At 47.4% G+C, this 15,016-nt stretch overlaps 1 protein-coding gene and 1 long non-coding RNA gene across 2 annotated transcripts; one reads left to right on the forward strand and one right to left on the reverse strand.

The window, feature by feature from the left end:
- The first annotated feature begins 1,577 nt into the window (after positions 1-1,577).
- MUL1 (mitochondrial E3 ubiquitin protein ligase 1) lies at positions 1,578-10,281 on the forward strand. Its single transcript, XM_004458641.4, has 4 exons — positions 1,578-1,819; positions 7,037-7,124; positions 7,503-7,623; positions 8,264-10,281. Exons 1-4 carry the CDS (start codon positions 1,700-1,702, stop codon positions 8,991-8,993), a joined length of 1,059 nt encoding a protein of 352 aa, XP_004458698.1. The 5' UTR covers positions 1,578-1,699; the 3' UTR covers positions 8,994-10,281.
- Position 10,282: 1 nt separating this feature from the next.
- LOC131279826 (uncharacterized) lies at positions 10,283-13,589 on the reverse strand. Its single transcript, XR_009187296.1, has 3 exons — positions 13,397-13,589; positions 11,922-12,014; positions 10,283-10,609 (listed from the first exon to the last, which is right to left on the reverse strand). It is a non-coding gene; the product is annotated as an uncharacterized lncRNA (long non-coding RNA).
- Between the last annotated feature and the right edge of the window lie 1,427 nt (positions 13,590-15,016).

Consider the following 15,016-nt stretch of genomic DNA (forward strand, 5'->3'; position numbering starts at 1 on the left):
CTATTTACAAACCTTTTAGAACCCACACAGATCAAAAGACACATTTGCTCCTGCAGCATCCCAAGAAGCCAGAAACTCCCTCAACCTCCTCCCACTACCTCACTCAGACCCTCAACTGCTCTCCCACTATCATTTTCCTGCCTAGGAAAGTTCTGTATAAATTCAAGTCTCCCCCTTCCAGGAGTGGGTTGAAGTCTTCTTCAGACCTCCTCCGTGGGGAGAGCTTCTCAATAAATTCTTTGCTTATGGCCAATCAGTCTCCGTGTCCCAGTAAGAACCATATTTTCTCCAACAGATAGGGTTTTGGGTATTTCATTATTTTGGGAAGGAGATAACACTAGAGAGGTCAGGAAAACAGTCTCTGAAGAGAGACACCTGGGTTTAAAGTCCATCCCTATCACTCTTAGCTGTGTGACCATGGGCAAGTTACTGAACCTGAGTCTCAGTTTCCTCATCTGTAATCTGTTTTACAGCAGTGTTCCTTGTGAGGATTAAATGGGATGATGACGTTAAACTTTTTGGTACAAAACCTGACACATAGGCAGCGGACTTGGCCCAGTGGTTAGGGCATCTGTCTACCACATGGGAGGCCCGCGGTTCAAACCCCAGGTCTCCTTGACTCATGTGGAGCTGGCCCATGTGCAGTGCTGATTCGTGCAAGGAGTGCCCTGCCACACAGGGGTGTCCCCCGCGTAGGGGAGCCTCACATGCAAGGAGTGCGCCCCGTAAGGAGAGCCGCCCAGCGCGAAAAGAAAGTGCAGCCTGCCCAGGAATGGCGCCACACACATGGAGAGCTGACAGCAAGCTGGCGCAACAAAAAGAAACACAGATTCCTGTGCTGCTGACAACAACAGAAGCGGACAAATAAGACAACACAGCAAACAGAGAACAGACAACCGGGGTGGGGGGGTGGGGGAGGAGAGGGGAGAGAAATAAATAATCTTTAAAAAAACCCCAAAACCTGACACATAATAGGCACTCAATAAATGCAGCTGAAATTATAATTTAATAATACATAGTTACATGTGCTGATAGCTGATTAAAGGAATAGTTTGATGATATAAATCTGCCCTCTTGGAGTAGAGATAAGGGTAGTTAAGTCTGATAAATTCTTTTAACACTCATTAGCTGTATGATCTGGAGCAAGTCACATAACCTCTCTGGCCTCGTTTTATCTGTAAAGTGGGTAGACTAAAATCCAACTTTTACGGTTTGCCCTGAGACTTAAATAAATAATACCTACCACCCCTAAGTGCTTAATACACATTAACTTTTCCGTTCCTCCCAATCTAATGGCAGCAACAGGTAAATCATCAAACAACCCAATAATCCCTGGAAACCAGAGGGACTAAGTCTAGGGTGACGCGGGTGAGTCAATTATGGCCAGTGCCCCGCAGGTCAAAGAGAAACGGCCACGGAGCAGTAGGCGATCGTTCAACTTTTCAAAACCGTCCCTTGAGATCCGGCTGGAAAGATCCGGCTCCTACCGAGGCCTCAAAACCGCAGCGGTCACGCAGGCATTCTCGCCTTCCGGTCTGTTATACCCTGCTTCCGGTTCCGGCGTTGTGCGTCATCGCCGGGCGACCGGCCGCGGGCTTCCGGGAACGGCTGGCGAGTGGGGGTGCGGCCTTGGTAGACAGAGTTGGGAGACCTGCATCGCGGGCCCGCTTCGGTGTCGCACAGCGGCCTCAGCACAGCCATGGAAGGCGGAGGGCGGCCCTCGCTGGGCCAGTTCTTCTTCCTGGGCACCAGCTCTGTGGTTACCGCCGTCCTGTTCTCTGTATACCGGCAGAAGGCCCAGGTCTCCCGCGAGCTCAAGGTCAGTGCTCCGCCGCCTGGCCTCAGCTGGGTCATCTCTCTCCCGGTTATGGTGAGCTCGCGGTTTACCTTGGACCGCTTCATAGCCAGAAACTCTCCGAAAGAGGAAACCGATTCTGAAATGAGTGTCGCCCAGCCAGTAAATAAGGAGATAGGATCAGAATTCGGGTCTAGTGATAACGAGTTCTCCGAAGTTCCTCTCATTACTCAGAATGAATTTTGACCACTAATTTATTCAACAAATATTTATTGAGCATCTACTATGCGCCAGACAGTAAGGATATAGCAATACACGGAACAGACAAAAGACCCTGCCCTCATGGATGTTCCTTTCTGGTACAAGAAGACAGTCTATAAATAAGTAAATCATATGGTAGAACAATGGGTGATAAATGCTATAGAGTAATACAGGGAAGAAGGGAAAAGCAATGCTAGAGAAAGGGGTTACTATTTTAAATAAAGTGATTTTTAAGCAGAGTCTAGAAGAGATGAGGGAGTGGGTCTTGCAGATAGCTAGGGGAAGAGCAGTTCAGACAGAGAAAACTGCAAGTGCAGACGCCCTGCTCTTCACCCACTTAACCCTCCAATTGCTTGTTTCAACGTCTTTTTTTATATGATAGTTATTTGGAAACTAATGCTCTTTTTGAACAGTACTTGCAGTTTACAGAACATTTCCATCTTGATTTTATTTTTCTTCGCAATAATTCTTTGAGGTAGATAAAATGACAGTTACCTCCAGATTGCAAATCGGGAAATTGAGACTCAGAGGAAGGTCTTACAGATAATTCAGCCTGGAACTTAGACTTCCTTTTTTTGATTCCGAGTGTAGAATTTTTTTTCTGACTGAGCACATTGTTTTATACTGAATGTCTGACTAGACTGTGAGAGATGAACTTCTTTTGGTCAGGGAAAGATTCTTATTTATCCTCTTTCTTTCTAGGTTCCAACTCAGTGCTTGACAAGTGGTCAGTAAATGTTTGTGGGTTTGTTCAGGCTGAAACTTCCAATATGACAGTTAAGGGTTTAATTTATATATGAAAGATGGATTCCTAAACCTGACTGGTTTCATTATCTTCAGATTGTTTTCAGAAAGGGTTTAGAAACAAATATATGAAATCCTTGCTGTGAGAGGAGTTTTGGAATCTACTTGGAATGACCCAAGTTACCAGGCAATTGGATTTGTGGTACAAATGACATCCTACTAAGAGTCCAGTGGCCCTATCATTTGCCTAATTAAATAACCAAATTATTTCTGAAGTGGCCATGAGTGTAACTTCATTTTCTGGCTCCGAAATCAATGTGGCATCAAGTTATCTGGATGTGGGATTCTCTTAAGTAGTGAACTCTCCAGGACCCATCTTTGGGCGACCTTTAAAATTGTCAGTTAATTCCTAACTGAGGACAGACTAGCCCCTGCCTGGAAGAAGAGTTGGGACTCCTAATACTTTAAATTCTATTTTCTTCACAGATTATAAAATTCCAGAGTAGGGTCTTATCCTGTGTATCTCTCTTAGTGATAGGGTGCATATTTATTGCATGTGTACTATGTGTCAGTCTCTTGGCTGAATTTTTCATACTTTAAAGCTCATTTAATCTGTATAAAATTCAGTGAGATTGTTTCCCCCTTCCTTTACAGTTTTGAGCAGTCTGAATGGATGCATTGAAGGTTGGTTCAACCCCAGGTCTTTCTGACAATATCATCATCTGCATTAAAAAAAAATTCTAATCAACCATCCTGTGATGGATACTTTACTTGCTGTGTGACTTTGGGCAAATCACTTCACCTCTCTGAGCCCCAGTTTCCTTATCTGTAATTAAAGATAATAGTGATGCCTACTATATAGAGATGTTATGAGTGTAAGTAGATTTGTACATTTAAAGTACCTAGCATAGTACTATGTATATAGTATACTAAGTGCTTAGTTCATTTGTTTATTCATCAAATAGGTATTGAGAAACTGCAATTTGCAGGTACTGTTATTGGCACTGTGGGTCCAGCAGTTAACAAGACAAGCACAGTCCTAGCCCTCCTAGAGTTTAATAGTACAGTGGAGGGAGGCGGATTTGGCTCAACTGATAGAGCATCTACCTACCACATGGGAGGTCCAGGGTTCAAATCCAGGGCCTCCTGGCCTGTGTGGTGAGCTGGCCCACGTGCAGTACTAATGCACGCAAGGAGTGCTGTGCCATGCAGAGGTGTCCCCTGCATAGGGGAGCCCCACACACAAGGAATGTGTTCCGTAAGGAGAGCTGCCTGGTACGAAAAAAAAAGTGCAGCCTGCCTAGGAGTGATGCTGCACACACAGAGAGCTCACGCAGCAAGATGATGCAACAAAAAAGAGACACAGATTCTCCATGCCGCTGACAAGAATACAAGCGGACACAGAAGAACACACAGTGAATGGACACCGAGAGCAGACAACGGGGGTGGATGGGAGAGAAATAAATAAATAAATCTTTTTTTTAAAAAAGCAAAACCTATAAAAAAAATAGTACAGTGGAGGGAGACAGATAATATAAATGAGCAAGTGAATTGTGTTAGTAGTAGTTGCTGTTGTTATTTTTATTATCTTCACAGTGTAGTTATTTTCATTTCCTTGGCTGTACAAGCAAATACCGTGCAATGCGTTGACCTAAACAATGGGAATTTATCTGAGGTTAGGAAAGAGTCCAAATCAAAGCACAAGGCATCATCAAGGCAATACTTTCTTCCTGAAGACTGTTGTTCTGGGGCAGGCTGCCGGTGATCCTTGGTTTTAGGCTCCTCTGTCACATACATGGTGATACACCTGGTGGCCTCTCCTGGCCTCTCCTTTCTCTTCTGGGTTCTCTTAATGTTCTGCTTCTTGCTTCCCATGACTTACTTTCTTCTGTCTGAATTTCATTCTGCTGATAAAGGGCTCCAGTAATAGGATTAAGACCTATCCTGATGGGGCTGGGCTCTACCTTAACTGAAGTAACTTCATCAAAAGGTCCTACTTACAATGGATTCACACCATAGCAATGGAGTAGATTTAAGAACATGTTTTTCTGAGGTACATTGCACCTCAATGTACAACTCAGTGGTTGTGCTTGTTTGAGTTTTTTGTGGATCCCTGAAAATTAAGTACTTAAGCTAACCCATTCCTGTACATGTAAACCTATATATGAGACCTTTTGGTTAGATTCAGTGAAGAGACCTTATGATTAGATCACTTTTGATTGGATTGAATTCAGTTGGGGTCTCTGATTGGAGTATTCAGTAAGGTGTGACCTGGAATGGGCCTAGGTCTTATGCAGAGACACACAGAAAAAGAGAGCTGCCATTTTACCCAGCCATGTGCCATGTGAGAGAGGACTCCAGGATTGCCTGCAGGTGCAGAAAGACAGGAGGCTGGAATTAGCAGAGCAGCCAAAATAGAAGCAACAAGGGAGAGATGAGCCATATGCCTGATCACCCATGGCTGAGCTCAGGGAGAAAGTGAGCCTGGAGGGGAAGGCAGAGTCTGGTTGCCATTTTGCCTTGCCACATGGCAGGGGTCCAGGACTGCCAACAGCTGACTTTTGGTGAGACAGGATCTCTTGATGATGCCTTGATTTTCACAGACTTGGGACTGTAAGATTTTCCCCTAGTAAATTCCCATTATAAAAGCCAACCCATTTTGATATTTTGTAATGGCAGCTCTTAGCAAACTAAAACAGTGGTTAATAATGTTTTTATTGGGAAGCAGAAGTGACTCAACTGATAGAGCATCCACCTACCATGTGGAGGTCCAGGGTTCGGTACCCAGGGCCTCCTGACCAGTGTGGTGAGCTGGCCCACGTGCAGTGCTGCTGTGCGCAAGGAGTGCCGTGCCACATGGGGTATCCCCCGCATAGGGAAGCCCCACGCACTAGGAGTGCGTCCCACAAGAAGAGCTGCCCCGCGTGAAAAAAGTGCAAACCACCCAGGAGTGGCAACGCACACTGAATGCTGACGTAGCAAGATGAACCAACAACAACAAAAAAGAGACACAGATTCCCGGTGCCGCTAACAAGAATGCAGGTGGACACAGAACACACAGTGAATGGACACAGAGAGCAGACAACTGGGGGTGGGGGTGGGGGGTGGAGGGTAGGGAGAGAAATAAATAAAAATAAATCTTTAAAAAAAACATGTTTTTATTGCTTTTGCTCCTGTCATTTGTATAGAATAGCTTAAACTTAGACTAACTTTAGTTATGTGTTCAGTGCTCTTTAGATCATGGGCTCTTAGCAAGGGGTCCATGATCCTGAATTAAAATTAAAAAAACCATTGGTGCGGGTGTGATATATTTATTAAATAATACACAGTATAGTGTGGACTTAGTAAGGGGTCTGTGGTTTTCACTTGACTGGCAAAGGGGTCTGTGGAACAAAAAAGGTTAAGAACCCCTGCTTTCGATGTTACTTATTTGGCATCCTTAAGAATTGTTGATGGGAATACCCCGAAAGCAGGGACTGTCTTTATTCACCTCTGAATCCTTAGGTCCCAGCAAAGTGCCTGGTGCATAGATGCTCAGGAATGTTTGTTGATTTTATTGATTACTGACTTGGGCAGTCTGTTTTCCCAAGCACAGCAGGTTGGAAACTGTGAATTAGAAGAGGTGGGAGAGCTAGGGATTATAAGAGAAAGATGGCAGCAGGAGTAACTGCTTATTTGATTATGAGGGGGAAGAAAGACAAACTAAAAAGTAGAAGAGTAGTGTCTGGCACCAGTTAACAGACTTGCCCTCATAAAGCAAAGGTGTCCTTTTTTTTTTTACAGTGCAGAGCATTAATTAATTGAGATGGTGATAATATCTACATTTCTTGAACCCCTACCATGTGCTCGGTGCTACTGTAGGTGCTTTGTACATAAATCTTTGGAATCATGGCTCTGCATTATCAATAAGATTAAATTATATTCATTCAGTGATACGAATACAGCAAATTGATTATATCTTTTATATTTTCAATAAATGGAGAAAGAATGTATATGGCACCCTTATTCTTCAGTGATGGCAGAGAGCTGAGGCACTGTGCCGTGCCTGTTTTATGCATTAAAACTTTTAGGACATAGCTTTGGAAACCGATTCTCGGTAGTTTTCCTCCTGCTCAGTTTCCCCATTCTCTCAATATGAAAAAAGTGAACAGTCTTTTTCTTTTTTGTACTCTCTGTTTCAGCATGCCAGTATTCAGCAGTCAGTTTAATTTTTTAATTTTAATTTTTTACATTCAGGGAGCTAAAAAAATCAACTTGGGTGAAGATTTAAAGAGCATTCTTTCAGAAGCTCCAGGAAAATGTGTGCCTTATGCTGTTATTGAAGGTATGTTTGTTTATTGGTAAAATGGAAACAACTCCCTTCTTCCAAAAGTTTGATAAGATCTTGACTGACATTAGGGCATTTTATGGTATTGGGGCCACTGTCCAGAAAGATCTGAGTTATTGCTGTCTTGTTCTGTGTGACCAAACATTTCTGAACCTCTGTTGCTCCATCTCTAAAATGATATCTGCCTTATGGGGTTGTTGTAAGACTTGAATGATGTAATCCACGTGAAGTGCTTAGCAGAGTGCCCCCCAGATATAAACTGGGGTAACAAAAATGCCATCATTTTGATTATTTAACTCAAATTCAAATTTTAAATTACCTTAAAGGAGAGATCAGAGCAATTCTTCAGAAGTAAAATAATTTGTTTCTACTTAGGAGCGGTGAGATCTGTTAAAGAAACACTTAATAGCCAGTTTATAGAAAATTGCAAGGGGGTGATTCAGCGGCTGACGCTTCAGGAGCACAAGATGGTGTGGAATCGAACAACCCACCTTTGGTACGTATTCTTTTTCCACTGGCCCAAAACCTTACCATTCAAATGCTGTTTTCTCCTAAGACAGGTTGTAGACCAGTCTCTTAATGCTGATAATAGTTTGTGGTCTGTGGACCTGACTTCACAATCACCTTGGCATCTTGTTAAAATGCAGAGTCCTAGGCTCCATACCAGTCCTACTGAATCAGACTTTCTAGAATAGGAGACCCAGAGTCTCTTTTTTTTTCTCTATTTTTAAAAAAATGTTACATTGAAAAAACATGAGGTCCACATATACTAGAATCTTGATTCTTATACACCACTGATTTATGGCATGGATTAATGATTTCAGTATTTGTTAAAATAATTTCGTGCCATTACATTAAGTACCGTTTTTCCAAATGATCCTAGTGAGTTATTGTAGATATTTATTTTACTGGGCAAAGGGAGATAAATGGTTCAGGTGATCTGTGATGGTGTTTGTTGTCCCACTGATGCTGCCTCAGGATCTCAAAAATGGAGATTTTTCTATTCTGAGGCAGTTGGATAGTCATTATTTCTGTTGTATTCTTCCACTTATTCCTGACTTTATCCTGTCCTCCTGGGGTTTGGGTGGTTCCATTTCTCCTTGGGTATTTGGTGTTTGATTCTCTTTTTCTTTCAGGAATGACTATTCGAAGATCATTCACCAGAGGACCAACACGGTGCCCTTTGATCTGGTTCCCCATGAGGATGGTGCGGGCATGGCAGTCCGAGTGCTGAAGCCCCTGGACTCGGTGGAGCTGGGCCTCGAGACTGTGTATGAGAAGTTCCACCCCTCAGTCCAGTCCTTCACGGATGTCATCGGCCACTATATCAGCGGTGAGCGGCCCAAAGGCATCCAGGAGACAGAGGAGATGCTGAAGGTGGGGGCCACCCTCACAGGCATAGGTGAACTGGTCCTAGACAACAACTCCGTCCGCCTCCAGCCCCCCAAACAAGGCATGCAGTACTACCTCAGCAGCCAGGACTTCGACAGCCTGCTGCATAGGCAGGAGTCTAGCGTCAGACTCTGGAAGTTCCTGACACTGGTTTTTGGCTTTGCCACATGTGCTGCCCTCCTCTTCATCCTCCGAAAGCAGTATCTGCAGCGGCAAGAGCGGCTGCGCCTCAAGCAGATGCAGGAGGAATTCCAGGAGCACGAGGCCCAGCTGCTGAGCCGAGCCAAGCCAGAGGACAGGGAGAGTCTGAAGAGCGCCTGTGTTGTGTGTATGAGCAGCTTCAAGTCTTGCGTCTTTCTGGAGTGTGGGCATGTCTGTTCATGCACTGAGTGCTACCGCGCCTTGCCAGAGCCCAAGAGATGCCCCATCTGCAGGCAGGAGATCACCCGGGTGGTTCCCTTGTACAATAGCTAACTGTCTTCAAGCTGCTCAGGTAGACATGAAAGACCCACACCCAGCCCCCCTTTCGGGGAGTTTTATCTTGAGGCCTTTAGAAGAGCAGTGGTGGGGGTGGCTGCTAATCTCTACTGAGGGAGGCTGTGTTGATCCCACACATTGAACGGCAGGATGCTGCCCTTCCAGCCTGAGGGAAGAACCTTTCCAGCACAGAGCCTGAAATCCAAAGACCCACTCTTGAGTGGGCGTAGTGGCCTGTGGCCCCTTCCCAAGAGCCAGATACATGTCGGCGTGACTGAAAACCTCTGGTCTCTTAAGGGCTGAAGCCACAGAGCCTCAGACCTTCAGTTCCTGTGTGTCTGGTCCTGCTGAGCCTTTGCTTCCTGTGGACTTGTAGTTGGACTCAGACTAGACTCAGGCTGGAGTGACTCAGGCCTTCGGGGAAAAAAAATGGGTTCCAAGGGCTGTGCGTGCCTTGCAGAGCTGCCTCTGAAGAGACTCTGTCTTAGTTTTCTTCCTTTTGCTTATATCCTATAAGAAAAGGCCTTTCCTCAGGATGGTCAGTCTAGACCTATTAACTGCACTCCTTTTCCCTCACCTGCTTGTTTCCTAAGTGCGTGCACATGTATGCAGAGGACAAAAGAAAGTGAGCTTCAGCACATCCGCCTTCTCCCTGAACGGATGTAACACCTGTCAGCGGAAGGAAGAGCGGTCACTTGAAGGGGCGGTTGGAGTCGTGGTCAGTTTACAACAGTCCCTGGCAGCGTGACGCTAGAGGTCGTCTTGGCTGCAGCCCCCTGCAGTCTCCACTGACTTTGAGGTCAGTGAGCAGCTTGAGTGGGCCCAGGGTGGCTGCTGGTTTGCCTGGCTCTGGATGAGCTGCAAAGGCCTTGCCACCCATGGGAGGCGCTGCGGACGCGCTGCTCTGGCCTCCCCGCTCCTGCAGCTTCTTCCCTAGGCTCTCACCGGGGAGAAGTACCCAGCCAGCTTCCTGAGCACAGAGCCTTTTCTTGGCTCCTCCCCTGCCCCTGCCCTGTGAGAGGTAACATCCCTGGATGTAATCACATCGGCCCTGCCCATGTCACCCTTCACCTCACCTGCCCTTGAACTTGTGAGGGGGAACCTCTTGTGTCACCAAAGTGGTCAAAGGTCATACAGCTCTTTTTTTATTTCCCTTCCCTGTCCTTGCATATTCAGTCCCCTGATCCTCCTTTGTGTGGGGGAGGAGGGGGCACTTTCAGGGGGCTGGCACGAGTACTATGCAGTGTTCAGTGTGGACAGCAGAAATTAAACACATTGAAACGAAGTGTTTCCTGTTGCTTTATTAATAAGAGTCACGTGTCTAGGCCCGAGATTTCCCTGGGATGGAATTGAATCCCTGCTGCGACAGAGTTGAAACTATGGACTTGGAGAACTCTTGTGTCCTCTTCCTTGGCCATGAGGTACTTCAGTCTCCCCCAGAGGGTGTGCAGACTTGGCAGTGCTGAGGCCAGATGCTCAGCCTTGGGGGAGCCTCCGGCCAGCCTGAGAAAGGGCTGTCCTTGAGAGCCAGGCCGTGGTCAGACCAGGCCTTTCTACCGCAGCCATCTTGGAAGAGGTCTGTCCTGACAGCTTGAACAGCAGTGAGATTTCACCTAAGAGTGGGATGGGAGGGGATGTGGGGGGGGGAGGGGCAGCAGAGGGGAAACACATTCAGCAAGTACTCAGACTCGGTGAGTTACTCCTCCAGGAACTTCCGGGGTTATGCAATCTCCATTTACAGGGGACGGGGTAAGTCCAGGGAGGTGCTCACTGGGTTGGGATCGCATAGCACGTAAGTGGTGGGCTCAGAATTTAAACCCCAAGCCTTTTAAAGCTCGTCACCTGTCTCCCCACCCAACAGGACCCTCATTTCCCAAGGGAGTGGGAGGAACAAGCAAAACAGGAGCCCCTCGCCAGGATCCAGTGCTATCCTGCGAGGTGTTCTGACCCTGGTTTTACATGTAGCTGCCTGGAGGTGGGTGGGGTGAGAGGGTGGCGCTCTCTCTGAGCACCTTGAAAACATCTGCCCTTTTTCCCCAATCCCATTAGCAGTTATTTTATAAGAGGGCCAAGCCTTTTGATGAGGGAAGAACATCAGAGTTCAGCCCTTGGCATAGATTTAATAAGTAAATCTGACCAAAGGGATTGAAAAGGTGGGAGGGTGGCCTGAGCCTGCTGTACTGCAGCCCCACTCAGTTCTGGGCACATTGGGCTTCTTCCTGCCTGAGAGCTTCCTCTGAGCTGAGCTGAGTCAGCTGCCGCGGGCCACAGGAACAGCTGCAGTCCCTGCCTCAGGAAGCGACACGGACACTCCTGCTTTGACTGGGTTTGAGGCCTACGCATGGTCCTCCTTGCTCATCTGGGGCCAAGGCTGCCTTGTGCTTGTACCTGTGGCAGCAGCCCCACTGCCCAGGGTAGGATAGGAGCCGCATGTCCAGGGTTGAAGGGACTAGACTGCTATGTGGGATGGCGGCTGAAAGTGGGTGGGCAGGGGGACAGGAGGTGTCAGGGAGAGGGGGTAGGAGTCTAGTTCTGAACTGACTGTGGGATTGCTGTGGATTGTGATTCTTTATCAGGTCAGTCTTTGGGCTAATTCTCACTCAACCCTAGGCAGGGATCATTTTGAAGACTTGCTACTGGTTTTTTGTGTGCTATGCACTTCATGTGGCCCTGCAAAGTGACAAAAGTGAGGCTCAGGGGGGTTACACTTTGCCTCTGGTTGCATGTCAGCATGAGCCAGGGAGTTTGGGCCTTACCCCCTTACAGGTTAGGCTATTTGCCCAAGGCTACCAGGGCCTAAGGGAAGCCTGCACCCTCTACCTTTTACCACACGCAGCTTGAGTGGTTAGAAAGGGAAAGTGTCCAAGAGGCAAGTGAAATACTAAAGGCAGCATTTTCCAAGCCAGTCAGGACCTTGAAAGTTACCTTCACAGGCCCTGGCTTCATTGCATGGCGAGGCTTTGAGGGTCCCCAGCTCATCCTGATGGAGTAGGGGCTAGAAGGCAGGTCTCCAGAAACCTAATTCATCGAGGACACCATATAGAACAATTAAAAGGCAAACAGCACAGCAAATCAGGCTACTCTGACCCTTCACAGTCTCGGTCCCCGCCTGTGAAAACCCCAGTTGAGGGTCTTTGGGGTGTGCAAAGCAAGAGATGGCAGGTTTGGTTTCATCGATGGGCAGTCACTTAACAAACAAAGCTGCATGTGTGTTTCCTTCCTGCAGATGCAAAAATGAATAAGATACAGTCCCTGCCCTCAAAGAGCTCAGTTATGTTTTAATGTATCCTAAGTGTCTGAAAAGGAGTAAAAGGAGTATTTGATGGATGTGGCCACTCCCAGTTATTGGAAATATTTCTGGTTTACAGAATATTGTGGCTGGAAGGGGTCTTTGAGCTTGACCTAGTTAGAGCAGATTTCCTGGCCATTCAAAATAAATCAATTAAGGACAATATATCATTGCTGAAGGGGAGCCACCTGGAAAAAACATATCCCACAGAGCCTAGAATGATCTATTAAAAACGCCAACCTGACCGATGTCTCTCCTTTGCTTAAAGCCCTTTCTTGGCAGTATCAAGCTCTGGCTCCTCTGCGGCATATGCTGTCTGCACAGCCCATACCTGGCCACCTCTCCAAGCTCACTGAATCCCTTTCTCTGTCTCCCTCACTTGTGGCTCCAGCAACACCACGCCAGGCTGTTCCCTGCCCATCAGCCTTTGCACATGCTGATTCCTGCCCCTGGGATGCTGGCCTTTCTCTCTCCCTCTTGCAAATGGCTATTCACCCTCTCCCAGGAAACCTCCTGACCTTCCCCACCTAGGCCAGGTCAGGTGCTCCTCCTCTGAGCTTCCATAGACATTACACATTTCTCTATTCTTGCTCTTATCCATATTGTCTATATTTTGGGCAGGAGCTGTATCTTTTTTCTTGTCCAGGAAATTTTTAGGTAGTCAATTTACGCCTAATTTCAGGCTTACTTTTTACTAGGTACCGTTCTAAGTGCTTTACATGATTGATCTTATAATCCTCATTATGAATTGGGTGCTTACTTTAAAGAAAAGGCAACTGAGGCTCAGAGAGATTGAATGTCATGCTCCAGGTCATGAGCTACCACATGAAAGGGACAGAATTTAAGCCCATGCAGCCTGACTCCAGAGCCCAGTCCTTTAGCCACTGAGTGTATATGGAGGAATGAGTAAGTGAGTGAATGAAATAGATGTGGGGGAAACAATCCTGGAAGGCTGCCTGGGGGAGTTAGCTTTCGGGCCAGAGACGTAGGCCGTTACTTCATTGTGAAGGGTCGAGGAAAGGGCCTCTCTTAATGCCTGGGAACCAAGATGGATGAACTGTGCAGGAGGAACATCCCATCCAGTGGCCTGGCCAGAGCTTGGAGGACTCACCCAGGGAGGTCCAGGCAGTGTCATCGCGTGGTGGTAAACGGTTTGGACTGGGAGCCCACAGGCTGGCACTCTCTGGTCCTGGCTTGGCTGCTGGGTGATCTTGACTGAGCACTTTTAGCCTCTCTGTGCCACGGATCTTCCTGTGAAAGGAGCGGGTTGTATTAGAAGCTCTCCAAGGCTCTCTCCAGTTTTGGCAACTTGATGCCTTGGAGCTAGAGAGCAGAAACGACCGGGAGGACAGTTTTGAGGCTAGCCGCCTGCCACAGGCTTAGGATTACATTTTCAGAAAGCTGGGAGAGCTCAGCACATTTTCTCTCTAATTAGATAGCGGTAGCTTATCAATTTTGAATGAGATACGTTTCCATGTATGATGTCCCGAATTGCTCCCCGAAGTGCTCATTAGTCACTTCCCCTGCAGCTGCCTCATTGTTTTCTAGAGGCCAGCGCAGGGAACTGGCATTTCCTTTTCCTGAGGCTGAGGTCGGGGCACATGAGGCTGAGCTGGGCAGCAGCTGGTATGGGTGAGAGGGGGCTGACCAGGCCTGGGTTCGGGCCTGTTGGGTCTTAACACAGCCCCTTCCTCTCTTGCCTTTTTTTTTTTTCTTTTTAATTCTCTCCCTCCCCCAAATGGTTCTCTCACTTCTCTGCTCATTGTTTGCTCACCCTTTCCAGGAGGCACTGGGAAACGAACCCAGGACGTGGGAGGCGAGTGCCCAACAGCCTGAGCTACACCCGCTCCCCAAGGGCTGTGGCAGCTGCTGGCTTGTGGCATCTGCTGTTTTAGGTGTCTAGCTCGTCTTTAGGGGGCCCTGGGACCTCCCGTGTGGTGGATGGGCACCCAACGAGTGGAGCCACATCTGCTTCTCCCTCTCTTGCCTTTTACCCTCAGTTCCTGCAGGAGCCATCTGCATCCCATTTGGCCCTCAAACTCAGCATCTCTGGAGTTTGGGACATTGCCCTAGAGGGGACAACTGAGCTCAACATATATGAAGCACTTACTGTGTCAGGTACTTGGGTCTGTAAATGAACGTGCCCTACGCCTGGGAGGCACAAATGAGGTCATGCTAATATTAATGTCCAAATTTTCATAACTGCAGGCCCCTGCCCTGAAGAGTCCCCCCTAGTTACTCGAGGAGCTCCACAGGGTGGGACTTCATGCACAGCCGCGTTAGGTTGGCTCACGTTCTTCACATCTTCCCACCCTTCTCCAGCCTCAGGACTCCCACGCAGCCCCTGCGATGGGAGCGCTCTTAGCTATGCAATCTTCGCTGTGACCTCAAGGTGGTACTGTGTCCCTACGGTTGAGATGCACTGAGGCCTTGGAGGAGAAACTGAGGTGCTTTTAAAGAGCACAGAGTTTTCTCTTTTCTGAGGGAGGGGAAGCGACTGAGGAGGACTCCAGGCTGCGGATCCCAGGACCAGCTGGGCACAGTCCAGAAAGGGGGAGAAGCAGGAATTCTCTCTCCCGTTCTCATTTTTTTCTGTCCAAATCTCCAGGAAGCTGGCTGCAGAAGTGAAACTTGTGAGAAACCCAGAAGAACTGAAAGGGAAACAAATCCTACATTTCTCTCCCGCCATAATTTCCTAGGCATTCATATCTCTAAGTATACTAACCCTGAT

Source organism: Dasypus novemcinctus, chromosome 9 (genome assembly GCF_030445035.2).
Source record: "Dasypus novemcinctus isolate mDasNov1 chromosome 9, mDasNov1.1.hap2, whole genome shotgun sequence".
Classification (NCBI taxonomy): Eukaryota; Metazoa; Chordata; class Mammalia; order Cingulata; family Dasypodidae; genus Dasypus; species Dasypus novemcinctus.